At 43.0% G+C, this 17927-nt stretch overlaps 1 protein-coding gene across 1 annotated transcript; it reads right to left on the minus strand.

Moving 5' to 3' along the window:
* Positions 1–438: 438 nt before the first annotated feature.
* dthd1 (death domain containing 1) lies at positions 439–16596 on the minus strand. Its single transcript, XM_049568446.1, has 10 exons — positions 16173–16596; positions 15359–15893; positions 13313–13643; positions 12167–12346; positions 11345–11607; positions 9383–9535; positions 3169–3458; positions 1072–1310; positions 929–986; positions 439–746 (listed from the first exon to the last, which is right to left on the minus strand). The coding sequence occupies exons 1-10, from the start codon at positions 16594–16596 to the stop codon at positions 439–441; spliced, it is 2781 nt and encodes a 926-aa protein (XP_049424403.1).
* Positions 16597–17927: the final 1331 nt, after the last annotated feature.

The following is a 17927-nucleotide window of genomic DNA, read 5'->3' on the forward strand; positions in this document are numbered from 1 at the left end:
TTAACATAGTTTCATTATTTATTACATTTTTAAACAGTCTAAGTAGTAATCTGTAACCTATGTTACCTCCCAAACACTGGTTGTGTTGTTTGTGTTCTTGTCCTTGTATATAGTTTTATTTATTCATCTTGCAGTTTGATCCCAGGGATATGTTCTGTCATTCTGCCGTGTACACATATAATCCAGTAAAATGATAATAATCTATCTTTACTGGACTGTTTGATTTGTGAAAGTCTTCAGGCCTCTAAAAAATACTCAGTGGAGTCAGTCCTGATTCACAGACAGAGCCGACTCCAGTTTGGAAGAGAGCAGAGAATCTCACAGTCCAATGCTGACCTCTTGTGGATCAAACCAAACACTACCACCAACTCAATTGGCAGGAACACTCTGAATTAAAAACTTGTCGTGTGTGGTGTGAAAACTACTTTCTATGCTTCCTTATTTCAGTGAGCCCTGCCTGGTGGTGGCAGCCTGTCGCAGCAGCAGCTCCCTGGCCAGATCCGGCCTGCCGCTCTTTGCTAAACAGTGAGCCAGCTGAGAGGCCTTGGCTTGGTGTGGGGCGGCGGGCAGCCCCCTCCTCCACATGGCCAGGGCATGGAAGGCCTGGGTGGACAGGCTGTCCCCGGCCCGGAGCTTCACCAGCTGGGCAGCGCTTCGACGGAGACGTAGGGAGAGAACCAGAAGGGCGACTTCCTCCTCTGAGAGCTCCCCGGACAGCCAGAGAAGAAGAGAGTCTGACAGGGAATCTGGTGGGTGGAGATGAAAGATGGAGGTACTGGTGCAGTGATGCATTTATATCTTCAACACTAACAAACTGAAGATCTGAAGATATTTTATGATACTGATAAATATCAAAATATGGCAAGTGGAGATATATAAAGTGGAAATACTCAAGTAACGTACAGATACCTCAAAACGTGTCACCCACCTGTCCCCTCGCATAACTTCACCCGCGCCGTGATGGGCCGATTGATGGTTCTCACTTTCTAAAATGAAACACAACAAAATGTTAGGATGTTATTTTTTAACACAAAGTCAACAATATATAATTCCTTGTGAGTGTTTCTGCACCTTGGGTAAAGTCAGAGACAGCTTGCAGACAGGCTCTCCCAGGAGCTTTGCGTCCATCAGCACCGCTGTGTCACCTCGCCACTCCAGCTGACCTCTGGTGACCTTATAAAACATGGCCGTGCCCTTATAGTGGGGCGAGCTGTAGTTCCCAAACGGGTCCACTTCACTCAGGTGCACCAAGAGGTGGTTCTTCTGCTGACTGTGGAAGGTGAGTCGCTCATGTTGGAGGTTTTGAGCTCCTGTTATAAAACATTGACATACGAAATCTTGTTACTACGACCAGCTGAAGTCAGTCAGTATGTCATCTTCACGACTGTAGAGCGAACATACCAGAGACTGTGAACATGCAGGCATTCTGCTGGCTGCCTGTGCAAACATATAATTTGCTCTTTATTATACGGTTCATCACATGAAGTTATGTGGCAACAAGCAGCAGGAAGACAAACCTGTTTAGACCAAGGAGAGGTATTTCTAACCTCTGACAACGACAGCAAAAACTGTTGATGACTTATGTTGTTGTGGTAGCTGCCTTCTGCTTTATAATTTTTAAGGTATGTTTACTGTATACTGTTCATCAGATTAGTCTTTTTTAATTTATTTTTTATTAAATCAAGTTTCTTGAATGGATAAATGTAGTTTATGACGCTGTGGGTTAATACAGGGAGAGGAAGCAGTTTTTGACCACAGGGATAATGTTGGTTTTTTAAAGGCTAAACATTACCAAATACAGATTGAAGTCAACTGTAAAATATTTGACTGTACATTTACAGTAAATTACTTTTCACAGTAAGTACATTATTGTAAAATGACAGCTGTATACTGTGATCTCACAGTAGATATGCCTGCATGTTACTGTGATTTTGTAAAATTACTATATTTAACTGTACCCTCACAGTTAAAGCCCAATACATTACTGTGATTTAACAGTATGTTCCTGTAAAATAACTATATCAAATTGTAACTTTAGTTAAAGCTCTCTAGATTGGAAAGCAGAGCTAAATGGTAAACAAACATGGCAGCACACCAGTAAGGTAAGACAACACGTTTACATGTCGTTTTCTATATGTTCTCTGACATTTATCCTAACGATATGAGGCGGTCTTTGTGGAAAAAAAGCTTGTTTAGTGGACTAACTTTGCACTTGAAGGTTGCCCGTTCACTTATGTTTTAACAGGTCTGACGCTACTATGCGCCCTGGCTGTATCTAGGCTAACGGCTAACATGCTAACTATTATTTTTATGTCACTAGTCACTTGAAACAAATTTAGGACGATAGGAGACAGGTTGAAATAAACCGAAATTTCCCTTTAATTGACACGCTCGCTTGACCAAACCGACAGCTGCTCTTAGGTGAAAACAAAGAGTCCACTTCTTTTTCTTCTTTGATGCATAATCTATTTATCACCACTGCAGTCTTGAATGAAACTTGCAACGTTCATGAATTTGTATCTGTACAGTACAGTACAGTAATACGTACAGCACCATACACCTCACTTCAACTGTGTGTGCTCCCCCGTCTAGCAACACCTGTCTCTCAATGAATGGTCCCTACCAATATTGACAGACTCCCATGACAACACAGTGACCCCTACAGGACAAATTAGCATCCTACACACATTTTACACCATGGATGGCTCCTATAATTTCAATACTACTAATATTAGTGTGGCCTACTCTTTAAACAGTGGGTTTAAACAGAATGAATAGACCTGTGCAGCAATCCAATGTTGATTTTAAAATTCGAAAGTCAACATGATGGATGAAACTTTGAAGCTACAAATTATTCGTCACACCTCTAGCGTTTGTACTCCATGATGAATATGTTACTATGAGCCACTATGAGTTCTCCTGTGGGAGAGGAGCTGGAGTGGGTGGGGTTTAGCATGCTAACATTTCAAAAAGAACCCCAAATGCAAAGTAAAACCAAGGCTACTTCCATTTGCATGCAATATATTTGGCGCTATGGCTCTGTTCTGGGGCCTCTGCCTTTCCTGGGCCTACGCAGAAAGCCTTAAGGCAGAGAAAGCACACCTCTATTTTTTTGTCAGAGTGCAGGCAACTTTTTCAATACATCAGCAGGTCACCCTCACACCCTACCTGCAGAGGTGATGTTGCCACTGAACCGGAGCAGAAGCTGGTCTCCTTCACACATGGAGATCTCCGACGAGGTCTCCAGGAGGCCGCTGTATCCCCGGGCTCTCAGTTTGGACAGCTCCCAGCTGAGGTCCCTGCTGGGCAGAGCAGCCACCAGGACAGCGTGAGGCTCGTCTCGTCTACACTGGAGGACGACGGTGACCGCGTGGCAGCAGACCGACTCCTCCAGCTCCTCTGCCAGGGAGGTGAGACGGCACGGCTGCAGTGAGGAGAGGAGACGAACCACCAGGAGTCTGAGAAGAGAGAGCGGAGAGATTAGATTGTGGGTCTGTTATCATGGGGCTGGATACAGACTTAATATACTTAAGACAGAATAAAGAATTCATATTAACCACTGTACTTATATTATTCCCTGGAAGCTGTTTTAGATAAGACAGAGAATTATAGCACAGCAGAGAAATTATGAGAAGTTCACTATTCAGGTCTTATTTTCATAACTTAATCTCTCAAACACAGACAATCAGATATTTTCTTATTACAGGACTTCTTCTGATGATTTAAAATGTTCACCATGTACTTATGTTATCTCACAGAAATCCTGAAGCCTGGAATTCAAAGCATTCAGCCCCCTGTTATCCATACAGCCTGTCTTAAACCCCTTATGTAAAGAAAAGCTCACTCTAAGCCTGGTTAGTTGTAGTATTTCACCTTTCTTCTCTTACGCTGCGCCCAAAGACTGAACATGTCTACATGAGACGCATTTAAACCCAGAGAGGTGGAACGGCAGCTGCTCGAGTGGTGAGTACTTCTTGATAATGTCGATGTTTTTGACTGAGGATTAAATGTTTCTCCCAAATCAGTTCACAAAATATTGTTAATTTAAGGGGATTAGCAAACTATAACAGAAAGCTGTTAAGTTGGAGATATCGGCCGTAGAGGTGTTCTCAAAATGCATTTGAAAACTCAACAGCAATGTCTCTTTCCAGAAATCATGACCCGGTAACTCAAGATAATCCACAGACCTTGTTGTGAGCAGTTTCATGTGGGAGTTATTTTCTTTCTACCAAACTACATCCATGAGCCGTATCAGTGTGCAGAGGAAAGCGTGCATCTTCTAATGGACGAAAGGCTCCTGTTTATGATAGCGTGTGATGTAAACATTAATGGCGTCCTCCTTGGCTGAGCTGTAACGTTAGCTGGGGCTCTTAGTAGTGTTAGATGAGCTTGCGGTAGACGCATGCTTCCTTCTGTGCAGTGATGCAGTTGGCGGACGTAATTGGGTGCTGTATCTAAAACTAAATCTGGTGCAATACCTCAAATGGTTTGGGATAGAATTATTTTTGTTTGAAAATTTTCACATGGTCCCTTAAAGGGATAGTGCACCCAAAAATGAAAATTCAGCCATTATCTACTCACCCTCATGCTGAGGAAGGCCCTGGTGAAGTTTTAGAGTCCTCACATCCCTTGCGGAGATCGGCGGGGGCAGCGGCTAGCACACCAAATGGCAGATGGCGCCCCAGACTAACGTCCAAGAACACAAAATTGAATCCACAAAGTATCTCCATACTGCTCATCCGTAGTGATCCAAGTGTGCTGCAGCCCCGACATAAAGAGTTGTTTGGAAAAACGTCATTTGAACTCTGTTTTTAGCCTCACTGTAGCCTGTAGCTCTGACTGCTTCTCTGTGCTCCGCGCTCACGTGTGCGCGCTCAGGGTGATCGGTGATGCACGGTCTCTGAAGACCAGCAGTCTCGTCAGTACTGATGTCCACGATTCTCAAGTGCAGGCATCGCCAATTCCCAGTCTGAGCAGCAAAGACTTTCCTCATCTATTGGCATTGCTTTGCATTTGAAACAACTACACCACCAGGTTTCCAGTGCTCGACTCCGGTATTCTGCGGCTGGCTGAGGGTTAGGCTCATGAGTTGCGGCGGCTGCTTCGTCCAGTAGCCTGAGTTCCATCCGTATACTCGGGCTCAAACAAATACGGCTCAACAAAGAAATGCTGTTCCTCCTCCATTTCAAAGTCTTCAGACATGTTGGGCTGTCCTCTGCTAAAAGACCGTAGTGCAAATTATCTTTTAGCAACTGTGGTTGCTGTTGTCTCCCCCTGCGGTGCACGTGTCACGTGATGTAAACACGTGAGCGTGGAGCACAGAGAAGCAGTCAGAGCTACAGGCTACAGTGAGGCTAAAAACAGAGTTCATATGACGTTTTTCCAAACAACTTTTTATGTTGGGGCTGCAGCACACTTGGATCACTATGGATGAGCAGTATGGAGATACTTTGTGGATTCAATTTTGTGTTTTTGGACGTTAGTCTGGGGCACCGTCTACCATTAGGTGTGCTAGCTGCTCCACCCGCCGATCTCCGCAAGGGATGTGAGGACTCTAAAACTTCACCAGGGCCTTCCTCAGCATGAGGGTGAGTAGATGATGGCTGAATTTTCATTTTTGGGTGCACTATCCCTTTAAGTATAAAATATATATAAAAAAAAGATAACATGTAGCTGTGAAATGTTTTTAAGTTTTATTTTGTGTTAGGTCAATCACAGCATTTTCTTAATGACATTTGGTTGTTTTGCACCACAAAGAGCTAATGTTAATCCTGCTGGTTCCACTGAAACTAGGAACAAACATGTGAGAGGGGTAAAACCAAGTGGTCCCAACCTCTAATATCTGAAATTCTCAAATATGTCATACATAAATATCTCAAACTGTTCTGAAGTGGCATTATTTTGCTCAGACATAAACATGTTTCCTACTCCAGCATTGTTCCTGTAGGGCCTCACACATCAAACCCCATCATGTTGAAGTTTCCACCAGAGACAATTCTCCACAAGTAAGAATTCATGATTCTCAGATTTTCAACAGTTTGCCTCAAATATGCAAATCCACACTCCCTAATCCTCTGTTTCTGTGTCTCTCTCTCTGTTGCCAGGGGCAATGTTTTCTACCTCCTCTATGGGGTCGGAGGACTCCTGATGACGGTCACTGCTGGGAGCCGTTGTGTTGACGTTGCTGTGAGGACGGCCCAGAACCCTGCTAACCTGCTGTGCCTGTCAAACACACTCATCGGGCTCATGGGCCTCCGATACCAAAAAAAGAAACCTGTAACTGTTCTAACTGTAATCTTAACAGGAAAGCATCAGAACATGTGACTGTTATCTTATATGAACTGAAATACACCTGTTTAAAATTCCACCTAAAACTTAAAGGGTAACTTTGGTGTTTTTCCACCCAGACTTTTTTTTGCCTCATCTAAGTTACTAATCAGAACAACAGATATTTGAAATTGGTGCAGAACGCTGCAAGCTGCAGCCACTAAACAGGCTGCAATGTAACCACTTGGGGCATTTGGCCACCGTCAATTTACGTCCACTGAAAGTGTTTGTTTTTGCCACTGACAGGCTCACATTGCTATGATAAGTGTCTGCAACATTACAGAAAGGATCCCTACAGAGATAGAGCCTTTTTGTGTCACCAGAAACAGCCCCGTAATCGTTTTCACCAAACCCGCCAGACTCCATTTAATCCATCCATCCACCCATTTTCATCCACTTCGGGATGGGTCGCGGGGGCAGCAGGCTAAGCAAGGTACTCCAGATGTCCCTCTTAGCAACACTCTCCAGCTCCTCCTGGGGGACCCCAAGGTGTTCCCAGACCAGACAAGATATGTAATCCCTCCAGTGTGTTCTGGGTCTGCCCCGGGGCCTCCTACCAGTGGGACGTGCCTGGAACACCTCTAACAGGAGGATCCTGATCAGATGCCTGAACCACCTCAACTGACCACTTTTGACACGAAGGAGCAGCGGCTCTACTCCGAGCTCCCTCCAGATGTCCGAGCTCCTCACCCTATCTCTAAGGCTGAGACCAGCCACCCTACGGAGGAAACTCATTTCAGCCACTTGTATCCATGTTTTCATTCTTTTGGTCACTACCCAAAGCTCATGACCATAGGTGAGGGTTGGGACATAGATAGACCAGTATATCCAGAGCTTTTCCCTCTGGCTTGGCTCCCTCTTCACCACGACAGGCTGGTGCAACAACACACTCCGACCTCGTCATATATCAACGTTTGGTCATGGACCTTCCACACTGAGATATGACGTGCACTGTACCCTGGGTGTGTTGGTTGTTACACTTCCATTTTCAAAGGAAATGTCCAGTTTGCATACAATCTCTTTCAAAATAAAGCTACTATGTACAAACAACTCTTCAAATTAACATTTTTATGTGGTTATGTTTTGCCAACACACACATGGTTGGATTGAGGAAAAAAGAACAGGGTTTGGCTTTACAATCACACTGGAAGCAAACACTGACCCCCTAGGTTATTGGACCAATCCACCACCACTCTCACCACTCTACCCAGACTTTAGCCACCTTAACTTTAATTGTTGTCCCACTGTATTTCTTTCTGACGCCACCAGGAGCCAGTGAAAACAACGGCAACCAGTTGGATATGATGCTGACATGAAAGGACAGGTGTCTGTAGCCGGAAGTCATTGACCAAGCACCAGATGTTGAAGACTTTAGAGTAAGACCAGATTCACTCCTGACCTTGGTTTGCTAACCCCTGGCATCGCAGACTGGCTCAATGGACACTTTATTCAACATCGGCAGAAACAAAATAAAACTCCAAAAGACCATCTTGGTTTTTTCTGGAGTCTGGTGGGTTTGGTGATGGCGATGTCAGGGCTCTTACTGGTTAAATAAAAAGGATCTTACACTTAAACAAAAAGGTCTATCTCTGTAGGGATCCTTTCCATACTGTTGTCAGACACTCATAGTAACAAACTGAGCCCGTCAGTGGCAAAAATCAAAGCTTTTAGTGGATGTTAGTGGAAATTACCCTTCATTCCCCTCAAACCTTTTTGAAAACATAGCAGTTTTGAGTTTAATCATTGTAATTATTTACTTTTTCTGTATCTTTCAGGCGAACTCTGTGGCAAAACAAAAACTCAAGAGGCTGTTTTTTACTGACAGGTGTTGAAGAGAGTTAAAGTTACCCATCAATATTCTCACAAACAAATAATATTCATTTATCTTTTGGGTGAATTCCAGTCCAGTCTTCATCAACCATTATTCACTGGCCTCTATGTATGATCCAGTTTCAACAGCCTCCTTAATATGACGAGCTCAACGCTACAAGGAACTCATCATTTCACAGTTTTATGCTGGTTTCCTGAGAAGCAAACAAATGTAGAGTCTGCTCACTGCGTCTCAGCAAAAAGGTACAAATGAAAACTGTTTTGCTTTCACTTCAATTAATCAGTGATGCCTGAGAGTGTTTTCTGTTCCCTGGTCAGATGCGGGATTTATTACATCCTCATTTGTGTGAGCGGCTGCCAGCCTGTTCTGACACTGCGTTTAGGAAACAAAAGCAAACTGAAAATCTACAGTCCTGCAAATCAGCTACAGTGGTTGACTGAGTTTAGCAGCTGGGCGCAGGCACGAGGAGACGAGGTAAGAGACGGCATCACGACACTACTCGTGTATTTGCAGGAGTCTGTTTAAGGTCTTGTTTTGATACAATATATGTTTTTCAGGTTTTTCTGTTAATAGAAGAACAAACCAGACAAATCAGCTCTGGCTCTGACACAAATGGTGCCACACATGAGCGTCACCCTACAAGTCTGACCCTGGTCTTGTCGGCACTGTCTGTTGTCCTTCTGTGGATGTTCCTGCCTCATATTGCAGTTTTCGCTGCGATCTGTTTAGGCTGGAAGGTACAGCAACGTATCCACTGAGCGCCGCACTCCCAGAGAAAATAATCCAGGCTTTCATATCTGATTTACAGTAACTCAGTGTTTTGGCCCGAGCCTCTTTTTGCAACTGGCTCCAGAGCACTGCAGCAAAGCTTCTAACAAGATCAGAAAACCATATTACCTTTTCTCCTACCTCCCTGCAGTGGCTCACATGTTAGCTTTAGAATTGAATCTACTGTTCTGATATTTATCCACAAAGCGCTCTGTGGCCTCGGCCCTAAAAATGTGCTGTATATCTGAACTCCATAAAAGTGAAGTAAAAACCTGAATCAAGCTCCAAACTGTTTATCTGATCTGTCTTTGATTGAATAATGTTACACAGCAACACCTCAAAATGTTTGCCTTAATAAAGGATTCTCATTCCCAATAGTCAAATATTCTCATCAGGCATTTAGATTTGTACAGTTTAAATAATGTTTTTAACAGAGGAAGACATGAAGTTACAAACCTGTCAAAGCTCTCTGTCAGCTCAAAGGACACCAGTCCGTTTTGCTGGTTTCTGACAGTGACTTTCTCCAGGACGCTCCACTGTTTGTCTCTTGAACCCAGAACAACCAGTAGCTCGGACATCTCCTTAGACTTCACAGAGGCCCCCAAGAACCTGACAGAAACATTAGAAATAAAACATCTTTAAACAATGGGTGAATTCTGATCCGATCCTCTGATGCAATCTAATGGCCAGAATAAATGCTGGCATTGTACGGGTATGTTTCATTTGTAGATTTCATATGTAGTGGATATGTTGAAACTTTACATTGCTTTACATTTAGATTTTTAATGTTAATGTTAGGCACAAAAAACACTTGGTTAGGGTTAGGAAAACATCATCTATTGACTTAGAATACCTGGTTTGGGTGCTACAAACACGACAGGAATTGTCCCAAACTCTCATTGAATAATACCTGTTTTTTGTGACGAACATAGCTGGAAATGTTGTTTTAAAACAAAGTACCCACTTTTGTCGCTACAAACATGGCTAAAAATGTCCCAGACTCTTGTTAAAAATACCCAGTTTGGTTGCTACAAACACAGTTGGGAATGTCCTGACCTCTCGCTAAAAAATGCTCACTTTTGTTGCTGCAAACATCGCTGGAAATGTCCTTGACTCTTGAAAATACCTGCCTTTGTTGCCATAGACATGGCTGGAAATGTCCCAAACTCTCAAAAATACACTGTGCTGTTGCAACGCACATGGCTGCAAATGTAGCAGACTGTCATTAAACACTGCTCTTTTCGGTACAAACACGGTTGGCAATATCCCAGACTCTCGTTAAAAAATACCCGGTTTGACGCTACAAATACCCCTGACAATGTCCAAAAGTCTTATTAGAAAATACCAGCTTTTGTTGCTTCAAATACGGCTGGAAATATCCCACACTTTCATTAAAAAAATATCTGGTCAACTGAAACTGTCTCCAACTTTTGTTGAAAATACCCAGTTTGGTCACTACAAACATGAATGGAAATGTCCCAAATGCTTGTTAAAAAATACCTGCTTTTGTCACTTCAAATACAGCTGGAAATGTCCCAGACTCTTGTTAAAAAATACCCCATATGGTTGCTATAAACATCGGTGGAAATGTCCTTGACTCACGTTAAAAAATAACCCAGTTTTGTTACTACAAATACGACAGAAAATGTCCTGAACTCCAAAAAATACCTGCTTTTTTTTGCCACAAACACGGCTAGCAATATCCCAGAATCTTGTTAAAAAGCCCCCGTTTTGGTTGCAACAAATACCCTGACAATGTCAAAAACTCTTATTAGAAAATACCAGCTTTTGTTGCTTCAAACATGGCTGGAAATATCCCAGACTCTCATTAAAAAATATCCGATTTGGTTGCTAAAAACATGGCTGGAAATGTCCCTGACTCTGGTTAAAAAATATCCGGTTTTGTTGCTTCAAATTTGGCTGGATTTAAGTTTGTCGCTACAAATACAGCTGAATCTGTCCCCAACTCTTGTTGAAAAATACCCAGTTTGGTCACTAACATGAATGCAAATGTCCCAAATGCTTGTTAAAAAATACCTGCTTTGGTCGCTTCAAATACAGCTGGAAATATCCCAGATCCCCTTTAAAAAAATACCTGGTTTGGTTGCTACAAACATGGCTTAAAATATCCCAGAGTCTTATTAAATAATACCCAGTTTGGTTGCTACAAACATGGCTGGAAATGTCCCAGACTCTTGTTAAAAAATATCCCCTTTGACACTACAAATACCCCTGACAATGTCTAAAACTCTTATTAGAAAATACCTGCTTTTGTTGCTTCAAATACAGCTGGAAACATCCCAGACTCTCATTAAAAAAAATCCGGTTTGGTTGCTAAAAACATGGCTGGAAATGTCCCAACTTTTCAATTATTATGCGTGGGCTGTCTGTTGTTTGTATTTTAATTCATGAACTCACCTCCTTCTGTGTGAAGCAAGTTGATCCCATAGTGGAGAAGCACTGACGGGCCGAGTTCGGTTGTCTTCCTCTTCCCCTTGTCCCCTAATGCACCTCCTCTTTTCAGTGTTCGGGGGACAGGGGAGGTTGACAGTGAGGGGTCTCCTCAGGGGCTGAGAGGATGGGTGGGTGAGGGAGAGCAGAGGACTTGTAGAAACCACTGATTTATAGGAATCGTTCCTGGACTTGATGGCAGCCAGGAGGACGGCATCTACCGGCTGAATCTGAGGCAGACGAGGAAACAGCTGCTATGCATTATTTAAGCTGCAGTTTGGACAGAGACGCTGTGTGATATGAAAATTGTTTCTTTTCCCACACTTTTGTTTCGCCGACAGCGTGTTTTATCAAAGGGAGCTGTGTAGAGGGGGAGCTGCTGGTTTTTTGACGTTAGATCAAGCAACAAACTGCTGTGGTGGAGTTAGTTCACAGATGATTGGACTCAAAAGTCAATTCAAATATCAGCTGCAGCTGTTCATTTTTCTACCTCACAGCAAACATCTGGGAAAACTCCAGTTTGTGAATTATAAGCAGTTTTCCTGTTTGTCCTTCTCTTTGCTTGCTTTTGGTCTCTTTCCCTCACCGCGTCTCGGTTTTTCTCATTTTTGGAACAGTTTCAATATTTTCAACAGTTCTTTTTCAAAAGATCAAGCTCAAGTTTACAGATGTTTTATCAGCCCCAAACATCCCACAATACGAAACAAATCAGTGGAGTAGACCTGTGATTATTGTTATAATACACGTGTGTGAGACAGATGGATAGTGATCAAATCATCATCCTCATACCATGATTTGTGCCATTACTGGAGCAGTGAAGGATCCTGGGAGGTAGTTCAGACAGATTCGGGGGTCTATATGGAGCTTCAGAGACAAACCTTTTGTGGGAACTGTGTAATTTTCTCTTTTTAGACAGGAAACGACGGCAAACAGGCCGAGGGAGTACACCCTCACCTCTGCAAATGAGCCCTGACAAAGACAAAAAAAAAAAGCATAAATGAAATCAGATAATTTGACCAACGTATATGAATGATTTAATAACAATATTCTCCCTGGTGTCCAACCTGGTTTTAGTTTTAGTTTAGTTTTCATTTTCCAACTTGTAAAACTCAAATATACTGGTAGACAGTTAATACATAAAGTTAATGCTTTTTTAAGCGTAAAACAAAAACAAAAGGTTAAAAAAAAAAACAGGACAACAGGACCAAAAAGTTGTAGGCTGAAGCCTCAGCTTATTACACCAACCCTTTTAACATTCATTGCTTTTGTCAGCTTCCTTTAAATTATACAGAGCAATAAGAATCTGACCCAGGTGGTGCACGGGGCAGTAAACTGAAGAGTGGCAAAATTAACCTGTAGACCAACATGTGTGACCAGTCAAAAATATTTATGCTGGTTGACCAATTAGCAGTTATGTTGACATCCCAGGTCAAGAGATGCATCAGGCTAGTTCATAAATTAATTTTCAGACAAAACACAAGCTGATTATGTTGATGATTGTATATTTATAGTCCTGAAGATCAAAAAAAGGTGTACCACAGGGCTCTATCCTAGAGCCTGTTCTGTTTTCCATTTTATAAACATCCAGCAAGCAAAGATTTGTTTGTATGCACATTATACAGTTATCTTTATGTTAGCCCTTGTCTTAGCTAAACTAGTTAGTGACCTCAAAGTGCCTTTCACAAACTCCAATTATAATGTTACCAATTTAAATTAAGTCTTAATGTGTAGAAACAAACCAAACAAAAACTCTCCCCAGAGACCATGTCCACTTGGGAGAACATTTGGAACATCACTCCTCAAAAAATAGGTAGAACTGAATTAGAAACGGTCTCCTCATACAAATATCGTGAAAATAAACAGTATATGCTATTTCTGATAATAAAATGAAAGTTATTGTCTTTAAAACAAACTGTAAGTAACAGAGAACTTTACCCTCTGCCCTCCATACGTGCCCTCTGTGGTTACAGGCGTGACGTAGCTGGCCCCTCTCTCCCCATCAACTACCTTCACAGTGACATCCCTGTAGTTGCCACGGTAACGTGCGCAGAAAGGCACAGCCACAGTCACGGGGAAGTGGACGCTGGCTCCGTCCTGAACTTTGACCCTGATCACTCTGCTGACCAGCTCCTCCGAGCCGGTCACCATCAGGCAGCTCAGGGTGTCGGCCACCTCACATCTCAGGACTTCAGCCACACCTGTAGGTGCTCTGATGAAGCATGTGTCTGGTACGTCTGAGGGGCTGTCGTCCTGTCGACCAGTGAGCCTAGAAATAATTTACAAGAGACGTTTTTACACGGATACAAAGCTCATGATGTACAGATGAAATTTTGAAGCACAAATTGAAATCTGCGCACTGAAGAGCAGCTGTAAAGTGTATTTTGCTCCTTGCATCATTGATATGACAATGTTAATCTCTGCTCCTGATGTTAGTAGTAGTAGGAGGAGGAGGAGGAGGAGGAGGAGGAAAATTTGTAGTAGAAATATTGCCTGTCATCTTAAAGTTCGTTTCTAGCAATAAGTGCAACCATTAAACTTTTCAGAAATGCTGGAGCACACACATTTCCATATCAGCTTCTCCCAGACCCGGCCTCTCCCTCTGATCTGAATTTGTTTGGATTTTGGATGAATGTGAGCGTTGACCTCACAGTGAACTGTGTGAAATACCCGGCTATGAGGAGGCCAGGTGGTCAAAACATGTGCACCCAATTGCATTGAACCACTGCAGAGAGTTTGCTTCTGTATCAGTGAGCAGAAGAAATGAGGAGAAGGACTGAAATCATGTCCAGACTCACAAGCTGGCTCCACGCGGGTTTAAGACCAGGATGCTGAACATAACAAGTGTAATGTTACAATCATGTTCCATATTCTGCCGCGCAGACAAACACAATTCAAACCAGCAGAACTTTATTTTAAATTGTAGAGTTCCAAAACATTTTAAAGATACTAAATATGTCTGGCCAAATATTTAGATCATTTGTGTAAAATGATGCACAAAACATCTGGGATATCAAAATGGAATGATATAGCCATAGAAAGACACCTGGTTTTGTCACAACTGTCGCTGGAAATGCTGCCAGTGTCTTTCTAGAAATTGCCTATTACTGTTGGAACAGTCGACACTGGGAATGCCTGAAATGTCTGGCTAAAAATCACTCTGGTGGCACAATCATGACTGAAAATGCAACAAGGATCAACAAAGATCATACAGTTTTGGTGCCAGATTACAGTCGGAAATGCTGTCGATGCCCTGCCAAATAACACCAGGTTTCAAAGTCACAGTCACCGTTGGAAATGCCACCAATGTTATACTAAAAGACACCAGGTTTTGTTGTCACAATATAGGCTGGAATCGCTACCAGTGTCTCGCTGGAAAACACCCATTTTTGTTGGAACAATTGTAACTGGGAATGCCTCAAGTGTCTTGCCAATGAACACCCAGTTTTGGTGCCAGATCACAGCTGGAAATGCTGCCAATGTCCTGCTTTAAAAAACATTTTGGTGGCACATTAAATGCTGGAAATACTTCAAATGTGTAGCTAAAAACACAAGGTTTCAGTTTCACAATCGCCGCTGGAAATGCAGCCAGTGTCTAACTTGAAAACATCTGCTTTCGGTGGCACAATCACCACAGGAAATGCCGCTAATGTCTCACAGCATTTGTTGTTTGTTGGTGACACCGGGGGTCTGCAGCTTGGCAGCCATCTTGCCTTGGTGTCACGCCATCCGTCATCTCCTTCTCGTTCCAATATCACAGTCAGCTCATATACTACATCACTTAAGAAACATATGAGACGTACAAATGCAACGTATCTGTGGATTGCAGAAACGTACAATGCCAACCTCGTCTTCTGTTGACCGGGCTGTATGTCTTCAGTGAAGAGTTAAAACCAGATACTCTTAGATGTTGTGAACAGTAGTGCTAAAACTTTATGTTGAGGGGTTAACAGGGACATAAAGTTCATGATTTCGTCAACTTACCCGACTGTGATCCATTCCTTGTTTGTCTCCTCTTTGCCCTTCTCATTTACTTTATTTGTGTCCTTTTCTGTCTCCTGTAGGAAATCTGTGTGACAATCTGGAGAAACACAGTCTTTATTTCCACTCCCTTGACTTTTCACTTCTGATTCTTTCCCTGTCTCTTCCTCATTGTTGCAGTCAGAACTGCTGAATCTGGAGTCTGAGGTTTGTTTACTGTCTGGTGATGGCGGCCTTGTGGGACTTTGATCATCTCCATCTTCAGCGCCCTGTTTCTGCCCAGAGTCAGACTCCAGGGGATCATCGGAGTTCAGGTGATTTTTGTCATCTTCAGGTTGCTCTGTTTCTTTTGGATCTCTGATCTCCTGAGGTGTTGCATCCTCAGTTGAGGCCTCCGCTGCACATAATTTTAGCATTTCTTCATCCAGCTTAGTTATGATAGTGTTTATTTTGTCTATAATGTTCTCTACGTCCTCTCCAACACTTAAAAAAGTTGCACTGAAGGAGTCTGAACAAGGTGTGACTGTACTTTCTGTATCTGAAACAAAACAGACGTAACATAGGTGACAAACTTGACAAACTGCACCTTTTAGAGCCAATTTTGGTTCTTTAACTACTCTATTAAAACTATGTATTATCTTACAATGTGTGGGCTGCAGCAAAATTACTGATTCAAAAAAGTGATGTTTAACATTGTGCACTAATTAACCTTTTCTACATAATTAAGTCAAACGCTGTGGTGGTTCGTATATGTGTACAATGTTAACAGGGCATTTGCCTTCAAATAGATTTTAAATATAACCGTAACATAATGTACCTGTTGTGGATGGATGTTGCTGATCACTGCCCCCCGGTGGACACTTGAGGAGCATGCGGGCACACTCTCTGAGAACTCCTCTCCATGCTGTCACTCTGTCTGCATGACAAACACTCAGCTCCCTCAGCACTCCCAGGACTCTCTGCTTACACTCCCTCTCCTCCCGCTCTTCATCAGCATTTCTCCCTCTCTCTGCATCGTCCTCCTCATCTTCTGCAGGACCGGGCATCTCCTCTCCTCCGCCTCTACCTGGTTCTTCTCCGATGCTTCTCCTCCCACCCACTGTCTCAGAGTGATGATTTCTGCAGCGTCTGACAGCTTCGAGCCCTTGAATAGTTTCAGCCAACATGTTGAGGAGACTCTGCTCACTCCTCCTGCCGTGAAGAGACTCCTCCTGTTTATTCTCATGCAGATTTGCATCCATGCTGGGCTGAAAAACACAACAGATCAGGGTCAGGGGGAGCAAATCCGGCCTGTTTCGTGCCCTCTTTTCAGTCCATGCTGCACATGGCAAAAACAATTCACCCCTTCAACAAAATGATGGTGAATAGCATCAAATATTCCCTAAAAATACCCAGTGTTCCCCTGTGTACCTCCTTTTATAGCTGAAGCTGAAGCCCCCTTGTTGGCTGTGTCCTTGGCATTGAATGTTACTGTGTACAGCTTTCCTAGTTTACAGGAGCCAATGCTGTATTTATATGGCTGCCAGCAGTAAAACAAGTTGCCAAGGCGACTCCTGGAGGCGTGGCAGGGAGGGACAAAAGAGGAGCCGCAGAGCAAAAGATCCACAGGAAGACAGAGTGCTGTCCTCCAGACATCTCGTCCCTTCCTTCTATTCATCCGTCATTTTACTGCTTGTACGTCCGGATGGTAAAAGACGTCAGTTCTTTAAAGTTACCAACTCCTGAATCGTCCAAAAACCAGCGACTGATTGTGGACAATATTTAAATTTCAAATGGCAGAAATGTTTTGAAAGTAAGTTGAGGAGGAGGTCGGACACTGACATGGTGGCATTTTTATGAAACACTGACTGGACACAAACACATAGTGAAATATCATTTTATGGGTTTCCTGTGGAATTTCTGGTTTTACAACCTGAAGACCTCCATGGTGGAAGAAGTATCCACATCAGAAGTGTGGACTCCAGTCACATGACTTGGACTTGAGTCACAAATTTGTTGACTTAAGACTTGACTAAATCAACACCAAGACCTTAAGACCTCTAACTCAGCTTGAGCCTTATGACCTGAAAATACTTGATACCTTTCCCAAAGCCGAAAGATTATTAAGTATGTTATTTAAGAAAGTGTGCCACAAATCAATCCAATTCCTGAGCTGGCTATTGTTAACGCTTTTTATTCCCAGTTCGACGACACTTAATTTCCCAGTACCACTTTGTTTAAACCAGCACATTCACACTCTGATCTTGTCACATATTGACGTTTTGGTCATGGACTTTCCACGTCTACATACGACAGGCAAGGTACCCTGGGTGCGTTGGTTACTGACGTTCTGGGACACCGTGTCAACTTTCGTCCTTGTCCCACCTCGTTTCTCCCTGATGCCAACGGGCACCATTAAACAAAAACAGCAACTGGCCACATATCATGTCTACATTAAAGGACACCTTTTTTTTGTTGGTTTCTGACACCGCAAGTCACTGCCCAAGCGCGGGATCTCAATGACTTCAGAGTGAGACCAGGCTCTTTGAACCAATCCGACAGCATCCAGTCAAGAAGCAGGAGAGAACCATGA

Source organism: Epinephelus fuscoguttatus, linkage group LG23 (assembly GCF_011397635.1).
Source record: "Epinephelus fuscoguttatus linkage group LG23, E.fuscoguttatus.final_Chr_v1".
NCBI classification, from domain to species: Eukaryota; Metazoa; Chordata; class Actinopteri; order Perciformes; family Serranidae; genus Epinephelus; species Epinephelus fuscoguttatus.